Raw genomic sequence first — 27,556 nt, 5'->3', positions numbered from 1 at the left:
CCGGGGCTGCCCCCGGGGCGCGCGGGGGCCAACGGGGAACGGACAAACGGACAAACGGACGAACGGACCAACGGCCCCGGCGCTTCGGCAGCAGCAGCGGCGGCAGCAGCAGCGACTCTAGCGACGCGCTCTCGCTCTTCCTCCTGCTCTTCTTCCTCCTCTCCCTGTCCCAGTGTCCCTCTCCCGGTGTCCCGCTGTCCTGGTGTCCCTGTCCCGGTGTCCCTGTCCCGGTGTCCCGCTGTCCCGGTGTCCCTGTCCCGTTCCCGGTCCCCCCTCCCCTTGCCGGCCCGGGCCATGGCCCCGGCCGTTCCCCTCTGCCGGGCGGGGCCGCCCCGTCCCCGGCCCTGGGCGGTCCTGGGCGGTCCCGCCCTCGCCCGGCTCCCGGCGCGCCGGCTGTGGGGCTGCTGGGCGCTCCTGTGGGGCGGGCTGTGGGACGGGCTGTGGGACGGGCTGTGGGACGGGCTGTGGGGCGGGCTGTGGCGCTGCTGGGCGCTCCTGTGGGGCGGGCTGTGGGGCGGGCTGTGGGACGGGCTGTGGGACGGGCTGTGGGGCGGGCTCGGCCTCGCCGCCCCTTGGCTCCGCCCGGCTCGAGCCCGGCGCCTGCCGGGGCCGGCGGGGGACGCGGGCGCCGCGGCCGCTGCCGCCTCCTCGGCGGGTTCCCCGGGCAGAGCTCCGCCGCCGCTGCCCGCTGCGGGTGGGGAAGCCCGGCCCGGGCCGCTCGAGGGGCGCTCGGGGGCCGTGCCGGGCCCCGGCCCGAACGCTGACGGCCACGTCTCGCCCGCACGGAAGGCGAAGGGGCCCCTGCAGAAGCGCTACCGGCTGGGTTCGCTGCTGGGCAGCGGCGGCTTCGGCCGCGTCTACGCGGGGACCCGCCTGGCGGACGGAGCCCCGGTGAGTGCAGGAGGAGGAGGAGGAGCAGGAGGAGGAGGAGGAGAGCGGGACGGGCGGCGAGCTCAACCCGCCGTCCCCCTTGGCTTGCAGGTGGCCATCAAAGCCGTGCCCCGGGATCTCATCCGGCGGTGGGGCGAGCTGGTGAGCGAGCGGGGCCAGCGGGAGAAAGCGGGGCGGGCCGGGCGGGGACGAGCCGAGGCCCGGGAGGGTGGAAGCCGCCGGGACACCTGGAGGGAGAGTGGGCCTGTGGGCTCGGTGGGGGACGGGGAGCATCCAGGGCTGGCCGAGGGGTAGCAGGCAGACAGGCACGGCGTCAGCCCCACTGACGACCCCGTGGTCCCCCCGCAGCCCGACGGCACCCTGGCACCCCTGGAGATCGTGCTGCTGGACAAGGTGTCCAATGGCTTTCGTGGTGTCATCCAGCTCCTGGAGTGGTTCGAGCTCCCCAACAGTTTCTTGCTGGTGATGGAGCGTCCGGAGCGCTCTCGGGACCTCTCTCGCTTGATCACGGCGTGGAGGTTCCTGCCGGAGGAGATGGCGTGGGGGCTGTTCCGCCAGGTGCTGAAGGCCGTGCGGCACTGCACCAGCTGCGGCGTCCTGCACCGGGACATCAAGCCCCACAACATCCTCCTCGACCTGGCCACCGGCGAAGTGAAGCTCCTTGACTTTGGATGTGCCACCTTCCTGCAGGACACGGTCTACACCCAGTTTGCAGGTGAGCCCACAGCCGGGGGACGCTCCTGGTGCCGGACATCTTATGGCCATGCCCGGGTGTGGCACCGGAGATTGCCCCTTTTGCTGAGGGGGAACAGGATTAGTTCTTCAGCCGAGTTGCTTTTGGATGGGGCTGGGGGGTGACTGTGAGACGGGCCCCGGCCTTGGTGATAGCCTGTGCCACCCACCCTGTTCTGGGCTGGGTCTGGGGCAGGGGGGAGCCAGCCTGGCCAAAACCCCCGTGAGGGTAGCAGAGAAGGGGGTCAGAACTGTGCACCAGCTGGCTTGGTGTGCAGGCGAGGAGGGGCTTGGGCTGCTCCGCTCGCCTTGTTTGCCTTGGCTTATGATGAATTGTTGGGGGCAGTGCAGTGGGGCGGGGGAAGGCATGGCTTTTCCCCACCACTGGCTGGGTTTTTCCCTTGCATGTAATGGTTGGGCCTTGCCAGGGCTTCTGCTGCCCTCTTGGACACCAGTGGCTTCTTCTGCAACCCCAAGTTTGTAACCAAGAGTCAGGGGCCGGCGAGAAGGCAGTGGGTCACAGCGTGTGCCACTGGGGCAGGCCCCACATTGCCAGGGATGCTGGGGTGAGGCTCTGGGAGCAGGCAGCATCCACTTGATGAACTGCGTCTGTATTCCGTAGGAACACCGTCATACAGCCCGCCAGAGTGGATCTGCTTCAAACGCTACCGTGGCGAGGCGGCCACGATCTGGTCCCTGGGCATCCTGCTCTACCAGATGGTCTGCGGGAAGCACCCGTTCTGCAGAGGCACCAACACCATCTGGGACCAGCTCCCGTTCCCACCACGGGTCTCTCGAGGTGGATACCAATCTTTGTGGCACGGGGGGAATAACGGTGTTGGGAGAGGGCAGCGGGCTCACGAGGACACCGCTCTTGAAGCTGTTTGTGTCCCATGGGTGGCTGGAGGAGGTGGCCTGTGTCCTGCCATCCTGCTCTCCTCCAAAAGGGAGAATCAATTGAGAAGTTTGGGCACAGCTCTGAGCACAGCCAGCACAGCCTGGGCACGTGGACAGTGGGACAGAGGGGACAGGATCCTTCTCCAACTGACCAGCGATTTTCCCCCCAGGGTGCCAGCACCTTATCAGGTGGTGTTTGTCCATCCGCCCCTCGGACAGGCCAGCATTGGAAGACCTTTTGTGCCATCCTTGGGTGCAGGGCATTCACCTGCTCTAGAAGATGGGAGAGATCCACGTGCTCACTTTGATCCAGGGGCCTGGCAAGTAACACCTCCACACATCTCTTGGCAATAAGAAGCAAAGAAAACCAGACTTTTTTGTCATGCCTGTAGCACTGAGAGGGGATCATCACATGGGAACATGCACCTCTTTGTGCTGGAGCTGGGCTGCAGACCCGGTCTTCCAAGTGCTGGTGGCCACCATCCAACCTGGTTTTGCTCATCCTGCTTCACAGACAGCTGGGCCCTCGGCAGAACACTGACAGCCTGGTCTGGCCCCCAGGGAAGGAGAAGGGGCCTCTGGAGAAGCTGTGCCGGGTGGGGCTGCTGCTGGAGACATCGAGGACGACGTCAGGGATGACCAGCTCTTTGTTGTTGACCTGGACACTGGCGAGCTGAAGATGATGGACTTTGATTGTGGCCCCTTCCTCCAAGCCGTGCTCCACAGGCCGTTTGCAGATGAGTCCACACCCGGGGGTGCTCCAGGCCGCGGGCATTGCTCAGCCTGGCTGGGCACCGAAGGTTCCCCCTTTGCTGGTGGGGAACCCGATGAATTCTTCAGCCGGCTGCCAAGCTGCTTCTTGGCAGGAGGGTGGGCGGGTGCTCTGGGCTGGGTGTGAAATGGGAGCCCGGCTCTGCCACCAGCCTCTGCCACTGCCCCTTTGCTGGGTGGGGCTGGGGCAGGGGCAGCCAGCCTGCCAAAAACAAACCCCGTGGGGGGAGCAAAGGTGGGGCTGCAGAACACCAGCTGCTTTGGGCTGCAGGCCAGGAAAGGCTTGGGCTGCCTTGGCTTAGGAGCCTTTTTGGGGGCAATGCAGCAGGGCAGGGAGAAGGCCTGGGTTTTCCTTAGCTGGAGGAGGTGGGGTTTTTCCTTTGGCCTGGAGGGGTTGGGCCTTCCTCAGAACCCTGACTGAATGTTAACATTTTACCTTCTTTCTTGTTTCCACTTTTTGTTTGTAATCTCTTGTCATGAATTTGTTGTTTGTTTTCGAGGGAAGAGTTGGAGCTGGTGCCCAGTCTGGATTGGGAAGGGCTGGGACCATCCCTGGAGAGGATCTGACGTCCCCTCTGAGAAGGCTGAGGACATCCTTTGGGACACACTCTTCTTCCAGCAGCAGATCTTGTGAGGTAGATGCTCATCTTGCCCATCTTCTCAGCAGGAGTGGGATAATGGCTTTGGGGAGATGGCAGCAGGCACATGAACATCCCGCCCTTGCAGCTGCTGAGCAGGTTGATCTCCTGGGCTTGGCTGGACGAGGTGGCACCTGTGTTGAGTAATTTCTGAAATCCAATCGATCTGGGATGACCCCAAGTGACAGTTTAGTTTTCACCTTGCTCGAGCTGTATCTCAGCTGTTCTCTGAACAGTTCTCTCCCCCACCTGCCTGTTACTTCCCAACTGCTCCCTCTTTTCCCTGCAACGAGTTCCCAGCTTGTCATGGTCTCCATCAAACCATTGATAGAAGAAATAGAAACTCTACTCCCAGTACCCCAGAGTGCCCAAATGAGGAACAATGTAATCCTGGAGAAGTCCTAGAGAATTAGATAAGAGATGTCCCAAACCAGCAGGATGTAAACTAAGCCCTGTGTACCCAGATAAAGGAAACACAATGGTGCTGTGCTGCTCAAGAACTGAGCAGCACAGATGACAGAGAAGGCCCAGAAGGACCAGAAAAGGACTTCCAATAGGGGTGTGACTATGTAAAGCAGAGTAATGAATATGTATTAAGTAAGCAAGGCTATCAAATGCACATGTAAACAGTGTGTGTAATAAAAAGCCCTGTCTGTCATTTGGCATGTTGGATTAGAGGAACTTTCCTCTGAGTGTCCAGCATGCTGAACAAAGAAGAATGCCCTTTTTAACATCTCCAAATTGGGGTTAAGAAGTTTGTTTCTGCTGCTTTTGGGTGTAATTTTTGGCCCCCCAGACAGGGCACCTCTGCCTGATCTCCCACAGATCTGAGGGATCTCTGGATCTTCATGCCAGCACCAGGACTTTGCTGCAGAAGAGCACAGATCCCCAGCCCAGTCTGGGACACAGGTAAGATCCCACTGGATAATAAGGAATTCTCTTTGGGAATCCTGCCCATGTCAAACGTGTGGATCTTTCAGCGCACTGGGGGGTTCTTTGGTATTTTGGGAATCCTGCTCACCTGAGACCTGTGGATCTTCCAGCCCTTTGGGTGGGTTATTTGGTATTTTGGAATTTGGTATTTGGTTTGTTTTATCAATCAATATTGTTGTGTTCTTATTTGTTTCTGTATTGTAACATTTTGGGTCTACTGTTTAGAGATGGGGAGTGGGCAATCTGAAGGGGGAATTGTGAAGAAGTCCCCACTTTGTTGCATTTTGCAATTTTGGATGAAGTTTGGCAGCCCCCCCAGAGGAACAGCTCCCAGGGAGAATTTAATGAAGTGTTGTAATCAATGGGTGGCTGTTCTGCAACATTGAATTCTAATCCACTGTTACAGTTGATGCTGTTTCAGAAGGGGAACAGAAGTGGAAGGAGGTTATGTCTGGTGATGTGTTTTTCACTTTGCAGAACCCTCTGAAGTGGCAGAAGGATTGTGGTGTGAATGCAGCGCCCTCAGAGCCCTCGGTGTGAGCCCGGAAAGGAAAATCAAGGGAAATGGTTAAAGCCTTGTTGTTCAGTGTGGAGCACAGGAGAACTTTGTTCTCATCGTCTCCCCGATAAGGAGGAGGACTCAGATCTTCTGGTTGGCCCCACGGGCAGGTTGAGTGGGGGAACAGATAATCAAGATGCAGAAACCAATCTTGCAGGGGAACTGGCATGTGAAGAGGCAGATTTAGCATGTCCAGAAGAAAAAGGAGAGAGAATGTGTCAGAGAGAGAGCAGAGAGCTTCAGTGCAGCTGCAGGAAGAACTAGAGCTAAACAAGGAGGGGTGGGAGTGGCCCCCCTGTGTGATAGAACCCAGACTAAATGGCAAAAGCCTTCAAAATGATGATTCAAACCCAGGATCTGGGCTAGAAGGATCCTATGTTAGAAGTGTTGTTTGATAGTAGGGAGAAAGCAATGGTTGTTAAAACCAGTCAGAGGTTCTTGGAAGAGCAGATTTTGGTGGGGAATATACAGAGTACATTGGACATTCCCTTTCCCACTGCAGATCCTGAATGGGATCCTAACATCCCTGTTTTTAGAGAAAGGTTCAATAGATACCTGCAGTGGATGTTGTCTGGAATGAAACATGCCAGGCCAAAGGCAGTGAACACATCAAAATCCTTTGCAATGAAGCAGGATCACAGGGAATAGCCTACTGAATTTTTAAATCATCTGGAAGAAACAGCACAAAAATATACTAATATCCATCCTGAAACACAGGGGGAAGGACTCAACTGGCCCCCATATTTGTGGGGCAGTCCTCAGATGTGGTTAGGAGGAAATGACAAAAAGCTGAGGGACAAGATCAAGATAATTTAGGGACATTGTTGGAGGTTGGGAGAATCAGCAGGAATCAACTCAGCAGGAAGGAGTTGCAGTTCTGGAAGAAATCCCTGAGGAAATGGTGCCCCTGGGGAGAGGAAGAGGATGAGAGCATGGGCAGCCTGCTTCAAACATCCCCCCCAGGAGACTTGGGATCAATCCCTGTGCATCCTGTAAGAAAGATGGACACTGGAAATGGGATTGTCCACAACTGAAACTTCAGAACCCTCCCAACCCTCTCCTGGCATCACTGAAGACGACTGAGGGGGCACCAGAGGATTCTCCCCCATCAGAACATCTGGTTCCAGCCAAGCTAAGTACAATTGGTTGTGGCTGTGGGAACTTGTTCCCCTGTCTTAAATGAGGGAAAATGAAACTCAAGTCACAATTCTGGAACAATTGTCTGGTGTGCCAGGGAATTGGGAAACTGGGCCATTTTTAATGCTGTGGATTTGAAATTGGGAAAACAGTGGTTGGCTCCCCAGTGTTTGTATTTCCCCAATTCCCCAAAGCCTCTGCCTGGGAGAGATCTCTTGGAAAAATTAAATGCCACAATCCAATTGAAAAATGGTCAAATATAGGTTATTATTGCAGAGCCTAATTCTGTGGAAGATTCTAGTTTTGCATGAGAGTCTCCAAAAGCAGAACTAATCCATCTGCCAACATCACTTGGGGATGCAGTGATTCCAATAGGATGGGCTGGAGAGGTGCCTCCATGACCCAAAAGAGCAGAACCCATGAGAATTGCAGTGAAACCTGGAGCAGGGTTGGTTGGTCAGGCCAAAGCAATAGCCTTTGAAAATGGAAAGTTGTGAGGGATTCTCACTCTTTGTAGAAAAACTGATGAAATTATGGTTATTAAAAGAATGTGAATCTAAATGGAATGCTCCAATTTTGCCAGTCAAGCAGGCAAATGGAAGGCTATGCCAGTTAGTCCAAGACCTCAGAGCTATAAATAATAGAGTAGAAGATATACAAGCAGTTGTAGGGAATCCTTACACTTTGCTAACTCCCCTAAATGAGAGTTTAATATGTTTCACAGTGTTAGATTTGAAAGCTGCCTTTTTCTGTCTCCCTTTGAGTTGTGAAAGTCAAGAGCTTTTTGCTTTCAAATGGGAAAATCCAAAGACAGGGAGGAAAACCCAGCTGACTTTGGTGGTCCTCCTGCAGGGATTTAAAAATATCCCCCCAGTATTTGGAACTCAATTGGCAAAGGAACTGGAGGAATGGAAAAGTCAAAACCCTCTTGGAGCCTTATTCCAGTGTGTGGATATTTTGGTAGCCACTGATGCTGAGCAGCAATGTTGGGATCAGACACTGTGGAATTTCCTTGGACTGGGTGGATATGGGGTGTCCCAAACACAATGTGCAAGTAGTCCAGACCCCAGGAGCCTCCCTGGGCTTTGGAATTCTCCAAGGACAATGGAGGCTGGGCCAGGAACAAAAGAAGCAACCTGTCAACTGCCCCAGCCCCAGCAAAGGAAGCCCAGAGCAGGATTGCTTCCAGACTAGAGGAGCAGTGTGTTCGGGCAGAGCTGACTTAGGAGACAGCCCCTGGGAAAGTCCTGGTTGGGAATTGTTTCCCAGTGGGGGCAACTTTGTCCAGCGTGGAAAACAATTCTCTGGATGCACAGGAACTCCCCCCAGCAGGTCATGGAGTTGGGGGCACTCCTCTGCAGTGCCTCAGCCCAGAAAGCAGAACCAATTGTGCTCACTCCAGCTTGGGGATTGAGTCAAGGAGAACAAGTTAATCCTTGGACTTGCTTGAAGATCTCCAGAAACCAACAGAGGCTGCTGTCCTGCATTGCAGAGTGCACCAAGAGGGGAAGGCCAAAGCAGAACTGGGGAATCATTTGGCCCAAAAGGCTGCCAAAGAGGCTGCAGAAAAAGGCACTTTAGAGAGTAAAGTTTTGTCTTTAATAACCCTGACAGAGATTCCTCTCCCAGTAGAAAAACATTAGTCTAGTGCTAAGGATTGTCAGCTCACTGAAACCTTAGAGCAAAATTTGCTCCAGGAGGCTGGGCAGTTACCCCAGGTGGGCAAACAATAGTCCCTGAACCAATCTGGTGTGACCTGGTGGATGGGGAACATGAGGGTATTCCTTGGAGTGAAGCAAATCATTGAAACATCTGCACAAGTGGGTTATAAGTCCAAAACTGCCCCCAATTGTAGAAGCAGTGAGTCAGCAGTGTGGTGTGTGTAAGAGAAATGATCCAACCCCTGCCAATGCAGTGGGAATAGGTGATGTACAGTGTGGAAATGTTCCAGGTGAATGTTGGCAGATGGATTTGACTGAATTGCCCAGAAAAGGGGGCTGTAAAGATCTCCTAGTCTTGGGGGATACCTTCTCTGGGTGGCCAGAGGCTTTTCCTTGTTGCACTAAGAAGGTTTGGAAAGAGACTGCAATGCTGTTCAATGCAATCCTCCCTGTATTTGGGATGCCTTTGGGACTGTCATCAGACAGAGGTTCCCACTTGACTGCAGAAACAAAATGCTTCACTCTTGTTTTGCTCTTCTGAACACAGTTCAAACACTGTTGACATGGGAGGAAAATTTACATCTCTTTTTAGTGTCAAATGTTATCCAAGTGTTGCCTAAAAGTGTATGTATTAAGTAAGCAAGACTCTGTAATGAATCTGTAAACTGTGTGTGTAATGTAAAGCCCTGTCTGGCTGTCCCTGAAGTGCTGAGGCTGAACAACAGCCCCTGAGCCAAAGCTGAGCTCTAGATGAACCTTCCAACCTAATGGGCTGTGTCTCCATGTATCTGCTCATCAGCTCAAACTGGGTCTATTTGTTGGTAAAAATGTGGTGTGATGGGACTCCACCTGTGTATCTGCTCCTGAACCAAACAGGTGTGCTTATTAGTCAGATCTGTTAGTCTGGGCTCATTAGTGAATCCTGTTTGTACCTGTTCATTAATGAAATATGTCTGATTGTCAGCAAAATGTGATCTTTATCCTTCTGTATCTGGAGAGTGGTCAAGGCCATGGCAGTTGATGTCTGGCCTTGTTTGGCAGCAGATGGGGCAGGGGGAGCCTTGGTTTGGGAGAAGTAGAACATTGCTCCCAATATTCTGCTCTGGCCAAATAAGGAACAATAGAATCTTAGAGAAGTCCTGGAGAATTGGATCAGGGCTGGAACTCAAGCAAACAGGATGTGAGCTGAGCTCTGGGGACCCAGAGAAGATCAAACCAAACATGCTGGTCTCTGTGGGGAAAACCAGGGATGCTGAGAACCGAGGTCAAGAAGGGGACACCTGACTTTGGGGGGGCACCAGATGCCAAAAAACCCACCAGAGACCCCCAAAGAAGACCCCAAATGACCAAATAGGTACTTGCAATAAGGGATGTGACTGTGTAAAGCAAAGTAATGGACATGTGTTAAGTAAGGGGGAATATCCAATGCTCTGGAATCAGTGTGTGTAATCCCAAGCCCTGCCTGTGTCCCTGAGCAGGCTGGATTAGAAGAACTCTCCTGCAGGCATCCAGCACGCTGCCCTAAAGAATGCCTGCTTCTTAACACCCCAGACTGGGGTGAAGGGCTTGGGTTCTGCTGCTTGTGGGGATCATTTCTGGCCCCCAGGTGGGACCCTGTGCCTGATCTCCCGTGGATCCAAGGGATCTCTGGATCTTCACCCCAGCACCAGGACTTTCCTGGAGAAGAGCACAGATCCCTGGCCCAGTCTGGGATGTGGGGGAGATCCCACTGGATAATAAGGCATTCTTTTGGGGAATCCTGCTCATGTAAGATGTGTGGATCTTCCAGCACTTTGGGTGGGTTATTTGGTATTCCACAATTTGGTCTCTGGCTTTGTTTTATCCACTGATCATTGTTTTGTGTTTGTATTTGTCTCTGTACTGTAACATTTGCACAGGTGGGTTAGGGGTGCAAAACTGACCCAGTTGTACAAGCAGTGAGTCAGCAGTGTGGTGTGTGAGAGAAATGATCCAACCCCTGCCAGTGCAGTGGGAATAGGTGATGTACAGTGTGGAAATGTTCCAGGTGAATGTTGGCAGATGGATTTGACTGAACTGCCCAGAAAAGGGGGGTGTAAAGATCTCCTAGTCTTGGGGGATACCTTCTCTGAGTGGCCAGAGGTTTTTCCCTCGTGACACCAGCTGGGCTAGGGAAGTGAGTGGAATATCCAAGAATCCCTGGATTTGAGGTACATTTGGGAATGTCATCAGACAGAGGTTCCCACTTGATTGTAGAAGTGGTACAAGAAGTCAAATCATGGATGCATTATTCCAGAATTCCAAAGGCCAGAGCCCCTTGGGTAATTGAGAGGTCGTCTGAGAAGAAACAAAATGTTTTAGTCTTGTTTTGCTCTCCTGACAATAGTTAATTGGGTCTTGACTTGGGAGCAAAATTTACATCTCCTTTTAGTCTCAAATGTGACCCAAGTGTTGCCTCCAAGGGATTGCTGGGTGTGCACTCCTTTACCTGAAAAGACAAGAAGCCATTCACCATTTCTGCCTCCCCTATTCTGGTAGAAATGATTCCTGGTCACTGGGTGAGCACTTGTGTTCACCAAAAAGTAGACCCAGCAGTTATTGTGCAAGTACCCCCCCATCTCTGACAATCCTGCCTGTGTCCAAAGCTGTGACCCCCACTAAAGGGACAGGAGACCTGGATTGTGTTAATGAAAGGGGCACGTTTGTGGGAAATCACCCCCAATGTCCTCAAACCCTTCCTGCTGGGGAAATGACTGATCCTTGGCTGGTCCCCAATGGAACAGGGTGGTGTTGGCTGTGTGGAAATAACACCTGTGAAGGGTTGCCCCAAAGCTGGAAGGGCATTTGTATTTCAGCTTGCATCATGACTCAGTACTGTAGCTGTTCTAATGCCTCGAGCTGTAAAATGAAATAAAGCTCCTAAGGCACTCCATCCCTTCAGGAGCTTAGTCTGAAGAAAAGGAGGGATTTGATGTGGGATATAGAACACTGCTCCCAACATTTCTCTATGGCCAAGGAAGGAAAAGCATAATCTTGGAGAGGTCCTGGAGAATTGGATCGGGGATGTAACTAAGCAAACAGGATGGAAGCTGAGCTCTGTGCACCCAGAGAAGATCAAAACCAAATGTTACAGTCTTTGTGGTGAAAGGTAATGACACTGTGTCTGCTCAGAACCGAGGTCAAGAAGTGGACACTTCAAGTTTGGGGGCACCAGATGCCAAAAAAACCCCACCAGAGACCCCTGCAGAAGACACCAAAGGACCAACTAAGGACTTGCAATGGGGAGGTGACTGTGTAAAGCAATGTCTATGTATTAAGTAAGGGAGAATATCTGAGGAATATAGAAACTGTGTGTGTGATATAAAGCCCTGTCTGGCTGTCCCTGAAGTGCTGAGGCTGAACAACAGCCCCTGAGCCAAAGCTGAGCTCTAGATGAACCTTCCAACCCAATGGTCTATTTATCCATGTATTTGCTCCTTAGCTAAAACTGTGTATGTTTGTTGGTCAAAGATGTACTGTGTGCCAAGACTACCCGTGTATCTGCCCATGAACAAAATAAATGTGCTTATTAGTAAGCTCTGTGAGTCTCAGCTCATTAGTGAATGATATTTGTATGTGTTCATTAATCAAATCTTATGTCTGATTGTGAGCAAAATGTGATCTTTATCTTTCTGTCTTTAGAGAGTGGTCAAGGCCATGGCAGTGGATGTGTGGCCTTGTTTGGCAGGACATGGGGCAGGTTGACTGCCTTGGTTTTCCCCTTAAACCCTGGCCAGGCTCTGGGTGGAACCCAGGAGGAGAAGGGAGCCAGATGGTTTTGCCCACTCGTAGCTCTGTGAGCTTGTTTATCCAAGCCCAGAAAAGCTGGACCCCTCCCAGCAGAGCTGGAGCCCTCCCCTACGAGTGGACGCCCTGGGTAGGATTTCCCTTCCCCAGGAGGGGTTCTCCAACCCTTGGCTGCGACCGGGGCTCCCCCGTGGCCGTGCGGGCCTGGCTGAGGGGAACAGATGAGGGCAACTGGGCAGGGACTTTTCTACTCACTCCAGGCACTCTTGGTAGGAACGATGAGGTGCATTACTGAGCTCAGCCCTTTGTCATTCTTTGCTGCTTTGCACTGCAGTAAAATTACACACTTGTTCTCCAAAGTCGGTGTCTCTTGTGCTGACCCTCGTCGTGGGCAAAACAGTTCCCTGGGGCCCTGCAGTGTCACAATGGTCCCCTGATTCCATGGGACAACATTCCTAATGTACTGTCTAGACTAGAGGAAAATCACAGGAAGGGCCCTGTGACATCACATCCTCCTCTGTGACATCACTGCTCCCAATGACATCACATCCTACTCTGTGACGTCACATCCGCCTCTGTGACATCACATCCTCCTCTGTGACATCACATCCTCCTCTGTGACATCACATCCTCCTCTGTGACATCACAGCTCCCCTGTGACGTCACATCCTTCTCTGTGAGATCACATCCTCCTTTGTCACGTCACATCCTCCTCTGTGATGTCACATCCTCCTCTGTGACATCACAGCTCCCTGTGACATCACATCCTCCTCTGTGACATCACAGCCCTACTATGACATCACGTCCTCCTCTGTGACATCACATCCTACTCTGTGACATCACATCCACCACTGTGACATCACATTCTCCTCTGTGACATCGTATGTCTCCTGTGACATCACATGCTGCTCTGTGACATCACAGCTCTTCTATGACATGACATCCTCCTCGGTGTCATTGCATGTCTCCTATGACATTACATCCTACCCTGTGACATCACATCCTCCTCTGTGACATCACATCCCACTCTGTGACATCACAGCTCCCTGTGACATCACATCCTTTTCTGTGACATTCCATTTTCCTTTGTGACATCACATCCTCCTCTGTGATGTCACATCCTCTTCTATGACATTGCATGTCTCCTATGACATTGCATCCTCTTCTATGACATCACATCACAGCTGCCCTGTGACATCACATCCTCCTCTCTGACATCGCATGTCTCCTATGATATCACATCCTCCTCTGTGACATCACATCCTCCTCTGTGACATCACATTTTCCTTTGTGACATCACATCCTCCTCTGTGACATCACATTCTCCTCTGTGACATCGTATGTCTCCTGTGACATCACATTCTGCTCTCTGACATCACAGCTCTTCTATGACATGACATCCTCCTCGGTGTCATTGCATGTCTCCTATGACATCACATCCTCCCCCATGACATCACAGCACCCCTGTAACATCACATCCCACTCTGTGACATCACATCCTCCTCTGTGACATCACATCCTCCTCTGTGACATCACAGCTTCCATGCGACATGACATCCTCCTCTGTTACATCACATCTTCCTTTGTGACATCACATCCTCCTCTGTGATGTCACAACCCCCTCTGTGACATCACAGCTCTACTATGACATCACAAACTCCTCTGTGACATCACAGCTCTACTATGACATCACAAACTCCTCTGTGACATCACATCCTACTCTGTGACGTCACATCCTCCTCTGTGACATCACATCCGCCTCTGTGACATCACATCCTCCTCTGTGACATCACATCCGCCTCTGTGACATCACATCCTCCTCTGTGACATCATATCCGCCTCTGTGACATCACATCCTCCTCTGTGACATCACAGCTCTACTATGACATCACATCCTCCCCTTTGACATCACAGCTCCCTCTGGCATCACATCCTTTTCTGTGACAGCTCACCCTCCTCTGTGACATTACATCCTCCTCTGTGATGTCACATCCTCCTCTGTGACATCACATTTTCCTTTGTGACATCACGTCCTCCTCTGTGACATCACATCCTCCTCTGTGACATCACAGCTCCCCTGTGACATCACATCCCCCCTGTGACATCACAACCTCCTCTGTGACATCACAGCTGCCCTGTGACATCACATCCTCCCCTGTGACATCACGTCTCCTATGACATCACATCCTCCTCTGTGACATCACAGCTGCCCTGTGACATCACATCCTCCCCTGTGACATCACGTCTCCTATGACATCACATCCTCCTCTGTGACATCACAGCTGCCCTGTGACATCACATCCTTCTCTGTGACATCACAGCTCTCCTATGACATCACATCCTTTTCTGTGACAGCTCACCCTCCTTTGTGACATTACATCCTCCTCGGTGATGTCACATCCTCCTCTGTGACATCACATCCCCCTCTGTGACATCACATCCCCTTCTGTGACATCACATCCTCCTCTGGGACATCACTGCTCTCCTATGACATCACATCCTCCCCTTTGACATCACAGCACCCCTATGACATCACATCCTCCTCTGCGACATGACATTCTCCTCTGTGACATCACATCCTACTATGTGACATCACAGCTCCCTTTGACATCACATCCTCCCCTGTGACATCACATCCTCCTCTGTGTCATCACTTCCTCCTCTGTGACATCACTGCTCCCAATGACATCACATCCTCCTCTGTGATGTCACATCCTCCTCTGTGACATCACAGCTCCCCTGTGACATCACATCCTTCTCTGTGACATCACAGCTCTCCTATGACATCACATCCTCTCCTGTGACATCACAGGTCCCTGTGACAGCACATCCTCTTCTATGACATCACATCCTACGCTGTGACATCACATCCTCCCCTGTTACATCACATCCTCCTCTGTGACATCATATGTCTCCTGTGACATCACATTCTGCTCTCTGACATCACAGCTCTTCTATGACATGACATCCTCCTCGGTGTCATTGCATGTCTCCTATGACATCACATCCTCCTCTGTGACATCACAGCTCCCCTGTGACATCACATCCTTCTCTGTGACATCACAGCTCTCCTATGACATCACATCCTCTCCTGTGACATCACAGCTCCCTTTGACATCACATCCTTTTCTGTGACAGCACACCCTCCTTTGTGACATTACATCCTACTCGGTGATGTCACATCCTCCTCTGTGACATTACATCCTCCCTGTGACATCACAGCCCTACTGTGACATCACATCTCTCCTGTGACATCACATCCTCCTCTGTGACATCATCCCTGGTGGCTGCCTGGGGATCTTTCCAGTCGTAGATGTTATCACAAAAAAGAAACTGTCTTTTAGACAGGCAGGAAAACTGGAATCCTGATGCCTTCAAATCTTCAGCAAAACCCACAATTCAAACTACGAGCACTGCTCTTCTGTTCCCACTGAGCCAGTTGGAGGCGGCTGTGATTTAATAAAGCAGCAACAATGGGCCCAAACCCATCGTGTCCTTCAGATGCACCACGTCCTGAGCAGACTGCTTCCTGCTCGTCCTGTCCTGCTGCCTGCAGGACAACTTCCCCCTCGGCACACCCCCAGCCCCAGCCTTGTTTGGGAAGTTGAGCTCTGGCTGAGGCTTTCCCCAGGAGAAGCCTCATTTGTCTCTCCTCAGGGCAGTCCCCCCAGCACCCAGCCAGGATGGGGCACAGAATGAGTGGCCCCAGCTCTGCCTCCCCAGGGGTGTCCAGGCATCCCACGAGGAGTCTGCTCTTGCTGCATCAGCACCTCCCCTCACCAGAATGGATTTGGAAGGCTTTCCAAGCAGAGGAAACCAGAGGGGACCAGAGGGAAAGCTCAGGGCTCCCAGAGGGACTAGAGGACAAACAGGGAGTCTGGGTCACTGCCCCCATGGCAGAGGATGGGCCTCAACTGTCCCTCTCTTGCACCAGTAACATGTTTCCACCTTTTCTGCCCTGGGGGAAAAGAAGTATCCTTTGACTTAGAAGAGCTGATGAGCATCATCTTGTGATGCCCTGGGAGGGGATCAGTTTTGACGGAATCACCTACAGGAAAGTTTGGAGACCTCCCTCAGTGTGCCCTGTGCCGGTGCTGAGCACATGGAGGGAAACACACCTGCCCAGAAGAACTGACTGCCTGAAAGAAGTTTTTGCATTTTCTCTTTTTTAAAACCCACTTCCTCAATATTGCCTCTGGCACGGGTGGCTGAGAAGGGATAAAACAGCAAAGAAGCCTACAAAATATGCTCCAAATACAATGGATTTTCTAGTCTCGTGGCTGGAAAATGCAGTCTCCAGGATAGTTTCCAAGCTAGGAGAGACTGCTTCCTCCACTCTACCATGTATCTCATCTGTCATGAAGTTTCTCTGCCTACAGATGCTCGAAGGATTATTGGATGTCATCCTAGGCATGCCCACAGTTACACACTGATGGCCTTGCCTTTCAGAGAGGGCACTGCCGTGGGGGAAAGCACGAGAAACTCTGTCCTTGGTAAAACAGAGGCTTTGCTTTGTCAGCCTCTTGAATGTGGGTCTTGCTCAGGGCAATCAGTGGAAGTTTCAGAGAACAGCACTTCTTATTTATCCAATCAGTCAAATAAATCCCAAGCTGTCAGAGGCTTGCTCTACTTCCTGCCCTAAATGTCTGTCCTCCTTAGCAGGTGGACTGGCACGACCTGGCTCTCTAAAAGATACTCTTCCAATCTTTTGGAAGTTTCCATAGATGTCAAACAAGCATCCTTGTGGGAAAGGGAAGAAAGGTGCAACAAGAAAAGGAAATAATGAGAATAGCAAGGCTAAACTGGGCCCCTTGAAGCAGTACTTGATAGACACTTCCTCTGTGTGTACCAAGGGGTAAAAAATATTTCTCTCTCTTTTCCATATTTATAAATCCCTAAATGAAGAAAGTTTCCTGTTCATCTTCCTGTAAGGAAGAGGGGAAGGAAAAAGCAACAGTGAAACCCAGGCAAACTATTTTTTTTAAAACCTCAGGGAAAAGAATCCCTAAGATGTCTTCTTTACAGCCAGTCAGCTTACCAGCCTGGGAACTTCACAGCAGCTTTCCTCTGCTGCCACCTCAGGATCTACAGGAAGTTCAAGCAGTGGCACATCAACCTACAGGATAAGCCAACAGGAAGAGAGGCTTGAAACTTTCTGAACCGCTTCAGCCTAGTTCCAGTCTCTCTGCTTTTCCCTACAGATGCCTTCCCAAGCAGAGGGAGCATTTCCCAACCATGGCACTCTCACTGCCAGAGCCTTCTCCAGCTTCCCTGGAGATCCTCATTGCCTTGCTCTCCCCATGGAGATGTACCCTCAAGTGGTCAGCCCCCTTCCCCATCCTGTATCTCCCAGAGGTCTCATGTCATCTTAGAAGTATTCTCTTTCATTCTGAGAGCTGGGGAGAGTGGAGTGTTCCTCAGGAAGAACAAATCTAGAAACAAGCTACCAGACAGTTTGATGAGTTGTCCAACTTGTTCTTCCCAGTTGTCACTGCAACATTAGGAAGCTCCCTCCAACTCTGTTTTTTCCCATGACTGAGAGCTGGCATGGGGAATTCTGGTGGTCAGCACGAGGGCAATAAATGTAGCAAAGAGGGCTTGAAATATCTTGTAACACCTCTGAGGAAGGAGTAATACCCAGGCAAATGAGCAACATAAAATATTCTAATTCTCACATTATCCTATTTTTGACATTAATTCTAATGAACAGGACCTGCAGGTTGCACTAAACCCAGTGGAGACATCTTGATTTTCAGCAGATACGGACACAGTGTGGGTTTTGTCATCTAGAGTTGGGTACTCAATTATGTTTGGGCCACTGCAGGCAAGAAAGACACTGAGGTGCTGGAGCGTGTCCAGAGAGGAGCAACGGAGCTGGGGAAAGGTCTGGAGCTCGAGTGTGATGGGGAGCGGCCGAGGAAGCTGCGGGGGTTTGGCCTGGAGAAAAGGCAGCTCTGTCACATGCTGGCTTCCTTTCTGCTCCAACCTACCAAGAGTGGGTATCATACACTTCCCCCTGATCTGCTGGCCTTTCAGGAATTGCATTCCCTGCCTGACTCCTTAGAGCAGGGGGGACGTTTAACACTGAGAAACCTGCTGAAAATAGATCTCAGTCAAGTAACTGGAAATCCTAAAAATAGAAGTACTCTCTGTTTCTTTTTGCCTTCAGTCAAACTAAGTGAATGGATTTAATAGCATGGAACTGAACTGTGTGCAAACAGCTCTTCCCCTTTGGAATGATTTCACAGCAAGACAGACCAGAGTCCAGGTCTGCCCGGTTATCCACAGGGTCACAGGGACAACCTGCTGCTGCAGCCAAAGACACTGTGGAGTCACAGAAAGACAAACTTCTCCAGCTCGTGCCACATCTCCAGGGTCTTTGTGGATTCTTCCCAAGTTTGACAGTGCTGCCTTCCTACTGTTGCCTTGCATTTGCTGAGGCAGTTGGACTAGATGACCTCTCTATCCAAAATGATCCAACGATCCTGGGAGGAAGCACTAAGCCAGGACAACCTAGAAAGCTGCAGAGTTAGGAAAGAAAGAAGAACAGCTCCCCTTCAGGGAGACTTACCACCTCCATTGGTGTGTGTTGTTTGGCATGTGTTGCTGGGTAAAAGACTGCAGTCTTTTTGGTCGACAGATGCAATCCAGTGCTGCATTGCACAGCTTTTGCTGACAGCTTTTTTCCTGGGGAGGGCCTAGTCTTTTGTTCTTTTACAAAAAACACCACTCGCACCCAATGTTATGCCTCCAACACTCCTTTATTTTTTTGGAACAGTGTGTCTACTAATAAAGATGTGTGGGCTTTGGGGTTTTGGGGCCAATGGAGCATAATTTTCTGCATCGTTGGGGCCTGTTGCTAGGGGCTGGTTCCAATATATTGTTTGTGCTGAGTATCTCTCCAAGTGTCTCTTTATAGATTTATAACCAAAATGGTGCTTTTTCAATAGTTTTTATTCCAAAGTGCTTTCAAATCTTTGCATGTGTATGTGTTCTCTCATATAAAAATCACTCATAATGAATGATCCATGTGTAATCCATGTGTAATTTGATGTGGTCACTTTTCTGTATTAAGTTCCCTGGAACACACCCTCCTTAAAATATGACAGCTGATCCATTTGGAAACTCACCAAAGGACAGGTGAGCTTCATTTCTACTTTCCTTCATTATCTCAAATTTTTGATATTCAGGGGCTGAAACGTGAGGGTCTCTCCTTCTGTCCTGATCTGTCTCCTCTAAGCCCTCCTTTTCCTGTTCCCGTGGCTTCCACTACCTTGTTAGCTTGTCATCCCCCCAGCTTTACAGCCCCAAATAACACGTTTTTCCTCTCCCCCTGTGAGCCATCACTACTTTTCTCTCAACCCTCTTCCATCCAAGCAAGCAGCTCTTCCCTGCCAGTGCTGCTGCTTGGAGAACCAGAAATCCTGGGCTCTCCTTTGCATGTTGATAAACAAAGCAGTGGCTTCTTCCCCTGGGGACTGAAAGTGTCACCTCCCCCAGACTGGGGCCTGGAATTCCAACCACATTCCTGACCTTGGGTTTCACAGTTACCCATCAGTTTGGGGGAGGGGAAAAAAAAAAAGGTGAAGAGATTACAGCAGCAAGTAAACTGGGGCTAAGTGTTCCTTCATTTTCTCCAGATGTTCTGTAGAAATGAATAAAAAGAGTAATATGGGGGCAAAAAAACCTGAAGCCAGGTATCAGTTTAGTGAATTTTACCAGGGAATACAGAAGAAGAACATGCCTGCAAACACACCTCTGCACTAACTTATCAAACTGTACAGTGCAAAATCTGACCCCAAGGAGTCTGTACAAAACAGTGGGAATGGAATCAGAGGGGAAGGAAAACATTGTCAGCAGTGCCTGTCCCAGTCAAGGGGCATCACTGAGCAGCACCTACATTTCCATGGCTCTCTGGGCAGGGAATTTTTCACGTGTGCCAAACAGCACATCTTGAAGCTTCTTCCCATTGAAATACTAGAGACATTTTGGGGCATCTGAACAGCCAGATTCTTAAAGCACAACTACCTCAAGGCAAGGGAAGAAGTGAGATTCAGTGGCACTTGGCAGAAGCTGCCCAGCGCATTGTGTCAAATGGGTATTTACCCAAAGGAGCAACAAGCTCAAGCCATCAGGGAAAGAGCCAGATGATGAAAGGGTGTTAGCTGCTGAGAATTTCTTTGGCAAGAAGTAGACTGTTAACTTGAGATAGAAATTTGCAATATACTGTGGAACCTTATTCAAACTCAAGCTGGAAAATACCTTATTGCTCAGAGTGTGAAATAAATCCTAAAGTATCATCAACTCTGTGATTTTCTCTTTATTCCCAATCACTGATTAAAGAAACATAACTCCGGTGTGATCTCACTCTGTGCTCCAGTGAGATTAACATTAGAACAATATTGTCACTGTCTACTGGTCTCTTGTGCTCCTCACTGGCAGGCACTTGGTGCACCCCTGGATATCCTGCTAATGAGGTAAAAAACTAACCCCTCTAAAGTTCCAGATTTTCCTAACCTGTTTGGACACAGTTGGACAAACTGGACCAAGTTATGACTTGAAAGCCATCTGCTGGATTTAGCATTAATTACTCCTTGTTTTGATCGTAGAGGAAAAAAGCTCACACAACACAATCTCTGTGGACCCAACAGAGGAAACATCCCCAGGGTCTTGTTAGAGCACAAACCTGCAAACAGGGATGACAGGTCAGAGAATCACAGACTCATCAAGGTTGGAAGAGACCTTCCAGATCTTCTAGTCCAACTGTCAACCCAGCACCACCAGAATCACCCCTAAACCCCATCCCAAAGCTCTACATCCAGATGCCACCTGAATGCTTCCAAAGACTCCACCACCTCCCTGGGCTACTTGTTCCAATGCCTGAGCACTCTCTCAGGGGAAAAAGGGTTTTTGAATATCTAATATGAACCTTGCCTGATGCAATTTAAGGCTGTTTCCTCTCTTCCTGTCACTAAAGGCTTTGCAGAAGAGACCAACCCCCATCCCACTAAAACCTCCTTTCAGGTCATTGCAGAGAGCAATGAGGTCCCCCCTGAGCCTCCCCTTCTCCAGACTCAACCAGCCCAGTTCCCTCAGCCGTCCCTCAGCAGACATGTTTTCCAGAGCCTTCCCCAGCTCCGTTCCCTTCTCTGGACACGCTCCAGCCCCTCAAGGGCCTTTTGGCACTGAGGGGCCAGAACTGGACACAGCACTCCAGGTGGGGCCTCCCCAGTGCCCAGCACAGAGGGGCAATCAGTTCTCTGCTCCTGCTGGCCAGACTCTTCTCCACAAAGGCCACGATGCCCTTGGCCTTCTTGCCCCTCTGGGCACACTCTGGCTCATATCCAGTCTCTGTCAAGCAGCACCCCCAAGTCCCTTCCTGCTGAGCAGCTCTCCAGCCCCTCTGCCCCCAGCCTGGAGCGTTTCAGGGGGTTGTTGGGAGCCAAGGGCAGGCCCTGACACTTGGCCTTATTGATCCAGCCTGTCCAGATCCCTCTGCACAGCCTTCCTGCCCTCCAGCACATCCACACTCACACCCAGCTCAGTCAGTCTCCCAAACAGAGCAAAGTCTGACCACCAGCAGTCCAAGGTGTCAGTTCTGCTGCCCCCTCCTTCCTCCACCCAGAATGGAAAACTCCAGCATTTTGGGGTCTCTGTGCCCGTCGGCTCCGACCACCACATCCCCCACCAGTCACAGAATCATGGAATGGTTTGGGTGGGAAGGGACCTTAAAGAGCATCTCAGTCCAACCCCCTGCCATGGGCAGGGACACCTTCCACTAGACTCAGAGCTCAGAGCCCCATCCAACCTGGCCATGAACACTTCCAGGGATGGAGCATCCAGAACTTCTCAGGGCAACCTGTGCCAGGATCTCACTACCATCACAGTCCAGAAATTCTTCTTAATATCCCATCTAACCCTTCCCTTTCTCAGTGTGAAGCCATTCCCCTTGTCCTGTCACTCCAGGCCCTTGTAAATAGTCTCTCTCCATCTTTATTGTTGACTCCCTTCAAGCACTGCAAGACCACAATTAGGTCACCCCAAAGCCTTCTCTTCTCCAGGCTGAACAATCCCAATTCTCTCAGCCTTTCCTCACAGCAGAGCTGCTCCATCCCTCTGATCACTTTGATGGTCCCCTCTGGACTCGCTCCAGCAGGTCCATGTCCTTCCTGTGCTGGAGCCCAGAGCTGGAGGTAGCTCTGCAGGGGTGACAACATTACAGCCCTGTGTGTTCCAGCAAGGACACTGTGGAACCTCCTGGACTAAAGGGGCCAATGTGACACTGCAGGGCCTTCTGGAGCCAAAGGAACCCTGGGACACTGTGGAATCTCATGGAATCAAGGGAGCATTGTGCCATGAAGGGCCTCATGGAACCAAGGGAGCCCTGAGACATTTTGGGCCCTCATAGAATCAGGGGCCATTGTGACACTGAGGAACCTCAGGGACTCAGAGGCCACTGTGACACTGCAGGGCCTCATGGAACCAAAGGAACCCTGAGACTTTTCAGACCCTCCTGGAATCAAGGGGCCACTGTGACACTGCAGAGCGTGAGGGAGACAAAGGGACCCCGGGACACTGTGGACCTCAAGAAATCAAGGGCCCATATTGGCACTGTGGAATGTCATGGAATCAAGGAGACATTCTTACACTGCAGGGCATTACTGAGCCTAAGTGACCATTGTGACACTGTGGAACCTGATGGAGTCAAGGGGCCTTTGTGACATGCGGGGCCTCATGGAACCAAAGGAACCCTGAGACATTTCAGGACCTTGTGGAATCAAGGGACCACTGTCCTCCTGCAGAGCCTTATAGAGCTAAATGGGCCCTGGGACACTGTGGAATGATGGAATCAAGGGGCCACTGTGACACTGCAGAAGCTCATTCAACCAAAGGAACCCTGGGACAATGTGGAACCACATGGAATTACCAGGCCACTGTGACACTGCAGGGCCTCATGGAACCAAAGGATTCCTGGGACACTGTGGAATCTCATGGAACCAAGGGGCCACTGTGATATGTGGGGCCTCCTAGAACCAAAGGAGTCCTGAGACATTTTGCAAACTCATGGAATCAAAGGTCCATTATCACACCACAGAGCCTTCCAAATCCAAATGGATCCTGTGACTCTGTGGAACCTCATGGAATCCAGTGGCCATTCCCACACTGTCAAACCTCATGGATACTGTCAGGTTCCCATTATGAAAAGACACCTCTGCCCAAATTCAGCTGCAAAGGAGACCATGTGCCAAAGTCAGCAGTCCAGGCTTGATTTAAGAGTAAATATGAGGGAGAGAGAGAGAAAGAAATAGAAAGAAAGAAAGAGAAGAAAGGGGTGGAGGGAAGCCAGTGAGAGACAGAGATGAAGTAGATGTATCACCCCATGTAGATCCCTGGGGCTCCCACCTGCCCTTCTTCACCCTGCTCTGCTCGGTGGAGGGTCCCCAAGTTGTGCTTCTGGGCTATCACTTTTATACAGCCCAAGCCCCGGGTATTCAGGGGGGTAGATGCTGTTCTCACAGCTTGGGTTGGCACGTGGACAAGGACTTGCTTCCTTTCCCACAGTTTGCCACGGTGGGAGTTTTGCCCGGTGTGCTTCCAGTCTGCAGGTGGGAATCTTTGTCTGGATGGGCTCCCCAGACCTGCCTTACCAGCCCTGGCTTCCTGTTGGGGCTGTCTGCTCTTTCCCACACTCTGCACAGTGCAATTCTGTCCTGGGGGCTACTTGCAAAGCTTCACCTCCCTTTAGGCCTTGGAATTAAAGGCCTTCCTGTTTGCCACCAGTGCTTGTGTGTTGTGGTGCCTTATGGGATTTTCCTGCTTTGAGGGTGTTTTGAGGCAGTTCACTGTGCCCTTCAAGCCCTTCCATGTGCACACACACACACACCACTCTCACCAGTGTCTGGCCCTTCAAAGAACACCAGCCCTGATGATTTGTAGCTCCCACTCCAGTGGTTGGCACTTGGAGCTCCCTCCGTACCCAGAGCTCAGAGCTCCCTTGTGCCAGAAAGTTTAAAGATATTGTGCCTCATTCTGCCAAGACAACCCTTGGAAAAAAGTGTCATTCTGTGCTTCGTGGGATAAGGGCACTTTATTGTCATCTTCCAAAACCTTGGAGAAGTCCCAGAGATGTCCCAGGAAGGAATTTGGGGCCTCAAGCCCATGACCCGTATATAGAGGCTGAGGACTCAGGGGTCAGTGGAGGACAGTAGAGGAGTAGCCTGAGAGGTCTGGAAGGGGTGTCAGAGCTGGAGGAGCTTTTCTTCCTGTCAGAAAACAGCCCAAGAAAGAACTAGTGCCACCAAGGGCAGCTGGGGTGGTCTAGACTGGTGACAAGAAGTAAGAAATTTCCCTCCAAGGTCAGTGTTGTGGTGCAATATCTCACAAAGGAGTGTGGATGAGGCCAAGGCTTTGTGTGTGCAGGAAGAGCCAGGGAGGACGCAGAGATGTCAGTGCAGGAAGGTGCCAGCCAGGTGGGGCAGCCGGGGGGATGACGACAGCCTGCAGGGAAAGGGGCAGGGCATGGACACCGTAGGACAGCCTGGGCTGGAGAGGAGACAGGGAGGGGGAGAAGCTGAAAGGCCCTGCCAGAGCCACCTTCTGCAGGCCTTTGGCCATGGCTGCTGTCTGTGCCCCTGAGGCCAGGAGGAGGGGAGTGCCCCTTGCAGCCCTGGGGCCTCATGGCCTCCTTGTCCCTGCTCAGCAGCCTGGCAGGTGCCACCCCATGGGCCTGCCCTTGGCATTGCACATCCCACATCCCAGTGCCCCAGGAAGAGCCCTGAGGAATGAGGCAGGGACAGGATCTGCCTTCCCAGGGGCTGGGGGTCAGGGCTTGGTCCTCTGGATTAAGGAAACAAGTCAAGGTTTCTTCAGCATCAGAGCCACCTTTCCCTTGCTTGTCCATCGTTGTCATCACTGTCTGCAGTTTTCTGTTCCAACTGGAATCTGGGGACACTTTCTCACTCCTTTCCCTCAGTGGGACCCATTAACAGTACAAGAAACTTCAGTCTTTCAAACTCATTTTGAGTTCTTGAGAAGTTGTTTGACCTTTCTCTCAGGGACTGAGTCTCATGTAAACAACATCAACTCCCCTGAGGGTCATGAAATGCCTGGGGCTGTTGCTGTGCTGCTGAGCTGGGCCGGGCTCCTGGCACACAGGGAGCTCCTGGCAAGCAAGAAGAGCTTCAAAGAGACAGCTCTGCCCAGGAGCAGCTCCTCTGCACAGCCCAGCAGGGCTGAGGGCACTGCCTGCAGCACCCAGGGCACAGGAGAGAAGGCAGAGAGATGAGAGGCAGCCTGGGCTGGGGGGGGACTGAGCTCTCACAACACAAGAAACCTTCCCAGGATTTGAATGAATATTTCTCTGACTGTAGAAATATTAAACATCCCTTCCTGGAGGCATCTCCTAAAGCTGGCACATCCCACAGCTTCCAGGATCTCTCAGCAGGACTCTCCCAGTTGCTGCAGTGCAGGGGAAGTGGCCATATGGCAGAGCAGGGCAGGAGCTGCAGGCAGCAAGGGCAGAGAGGAGAAGGGAGCAGGAGGTTCAAGGGATCCTGGGCTGGGAGGACAGGGCAGAGCTGCTCAGGGCAGGAACCTTGCCAGCCCTTTGCCACGGTCAGGCTGTGGCTGCAGAGCAGGGCAGGTGAGTTCCTGCAAGTGCCTCTGCCAGCTGCCAAATGGCAGCAGTGGCAGGAGCTGTCAGGATGGCTCTGCTGGATTTGCTGGGGTGCAGCAGGAGAAGCTGCTGCAGAGCAGGACTTGCTGCTGCCCCATCAGAGGCCCAGGGCAAGAAGGTTCCCTGTGCCAGGGCTGGCTGTGGGGTGGGAAGGTGGGGGTGCAGCCAGGGGTGCCCAGGGCTGTGGGGCAGAGCAGGGTCCTGCCCCCAGGGCTCTGTGTGCTGGGCAGGGACTCTGCTGCCTGCCAGGGTCAGCTCTCAGCCCGGCCAAGGAGCTGCCACGGGGCTGGGGGAGAAGGGCTGTGAGGAAGGAACAACTCCTGGGAGGGCAGAGCAGGGCAGAGTCCTTCTGATCTCCACAGTGTGCTGCAGGGATGAGGGCTGGTCACAGCTCCAGATCAAAGCAGGAAATTTCCCAGAAGGTATTTGCAAGAGGCACAGACAAACAGGGGGTACCTTAAAGAGAATGAACCTGTTCTTTCAGTGTTATACTCTGGGTTGTCTGGGTGCTGACTGAGACAGAGCAAGGCCTGGGGGAGGGAGCGTTCAGGTGGCTCTGGGGGCCCTTCCCTGCAGCTCTGCTGGGCACTGTGTGCTGGGCCATAGAAATGAGGATTCCTGCAGTGGAAAAGAACTTTCCCTTGTGTGATAGTAAAAATGGAAAACACGGGTACTATTATTTTAATCTCAGACTAAGCTTCTGCTCTGCAGCCTCAGCTCTACTGAGTTATTAGAGGAGAGATGGAACTTTTGTATTCAAGGTCTGTTACATCTGACATTCCTTGTGTGTGTGAGAGCTCTACCAAAAAAGTTCCATGTCCCATTAAGCAGAGCAAACCTGAGTCCTTTGCAGTGCATTTGGTGACATTTGACACATGGATTTCTTTTAGAAATGGAGTTGCTTTTTCACAGAGGTCTGTCTTAACTGTTCCCTGTCCTTTCCTTTTTTGAATAGTCCCTGTGCTAAGAAGCAGCAAATGTCCAACAGCAGCTCCATGGCCCAGTTCCTCCTCCTGGCATTGGCAGACAGGCGGGAGCTGCAGCTCCTGCACTTCTGGCTCTCCCTGGCCATCTCCCTGGCTGCCCTCCTGGCCAACGGCCTCATCCTCAGCGCCGTAGCCTGTGACCACCACCTGCACACCCCCATGGGCTTCTTCCTGCTCAACCTCTCCCTCACAGACCTGGGCTGCATCTGCACCACTGTCCCCAAAGCCATGCACAATTCCCTCCAGAACACCACAACCATCTCCTACACAGGATGTGCTGCACAGCTCTTTTTCTTTGCCTTTTTCATGTCAGCAGAGTTTTTCCTCCTCACCATCATGTGCTACGACCGCTACGTTGCCATCTGCAAACCCCTGCACTACGGGACCCTCCTGGGCAGCAGAGCTTGTGCCCACATGGCAGCAGCTGCCTGGGCCACTGGCTTTCTCAATGCTCTGCTGCACACAGCCAGTACATTTTCCCTGCCCCTGTGCCAGGGCAATGCCCTGGGCCAGTTCTTCTGTGAAATCCCCCCCATCCTCAAGCTCTCCTGCTCACACTCCAAACTCAGGGAACTTGGGCTTATTGTGGTTGGTGCCTGTTCAGGGTTTGGTTGTTTTGTTTCATTGTTTTCTCCTACGTGCAGATCTTCAGGGCTGTGCTGAGGATCCCCTCTCAGCAGGGACGGCACAAAGCCTTTTCCACGTGCCTCCCTCACCTGACTGTGGTCTCCCTGTTCCTCAGCACTGCAGCATTTTCCTACCTGAAACCCCCCTCCATCTCCTCCTCATCCCTGGATCTGGTCCTTTCAGTTCTGTACTCAGTGGTACCTCCAGCACTGAACCCCTTCATCTACAGCCTCAGGAACCAGGAGCTCAAGGATGCCCTGAGGAAAATGATGACTGGATGCTTT

The 27,556-nt window shown here is 51.9% G+C and overlaps 2 protein-coding genes and 1 long non-coding RNA gene across 4 annotated transcripts in view; 2 read left to right on the top strand and 1 right to left on the bottom strand.

Moving 5' to 3' along the window:
- The window catches only part of LOC127462841 (zinc finger protein 239-like), a 300,460-nt gene that overhangs the window by 57,459 nt on the left and 215,445 nt on the right, over positions 1-27,556 (bottom strand). The window lies entirely within an intron of this gene.
- On the top strand, positions 295-3,657 carry LOC127462894 (serine/threonine-protein kinase pim-1-like). The gene is made up of 4 exons (XM_051771828.1): positions 295-891; positions 1,240-1,606; positions 2,246-2,422; positions 2,691-3,657. Exons 1-4 carry the CDS (start codon positions 295-297, stop codon positions 2,795-2,797), a joined length of 1,248 nt encoding a protein of 415 aa, XP_051627788.1. The 3' UTR covers positions 2,798-3,657.
- LOC127462859 (uncharacterized) lies at positions 3,667-6,999 on the top strand. The gene is made up of 3 exons (XR_007900577.1): positions 3,667-3,926; positions 4,726-4,838; positions 5,340-6,999. It is a non-coding gene; the product is annotated as an uncharacterized LOC127462859 (long non-coding RNA).

This window comes from Manacus candei, unplaced genomic scaffold (assembly GCF_025592945.1).
Source record: "Manacus candei isolate 608988 ecotype Guabito, Panama unplaced genomic scaffold, ASM2559294v1 h1tg000142l, whole genome shotgun sequence".
Lineage (NCBI taxonomy): Eukaryota > Metazoa > Chordata > Aves > Passeriformes > Pipridae > Manacus > Manacus candei.
This window is presented reverse-complemented; position numbering and strand designations above follow the sequence as displayed.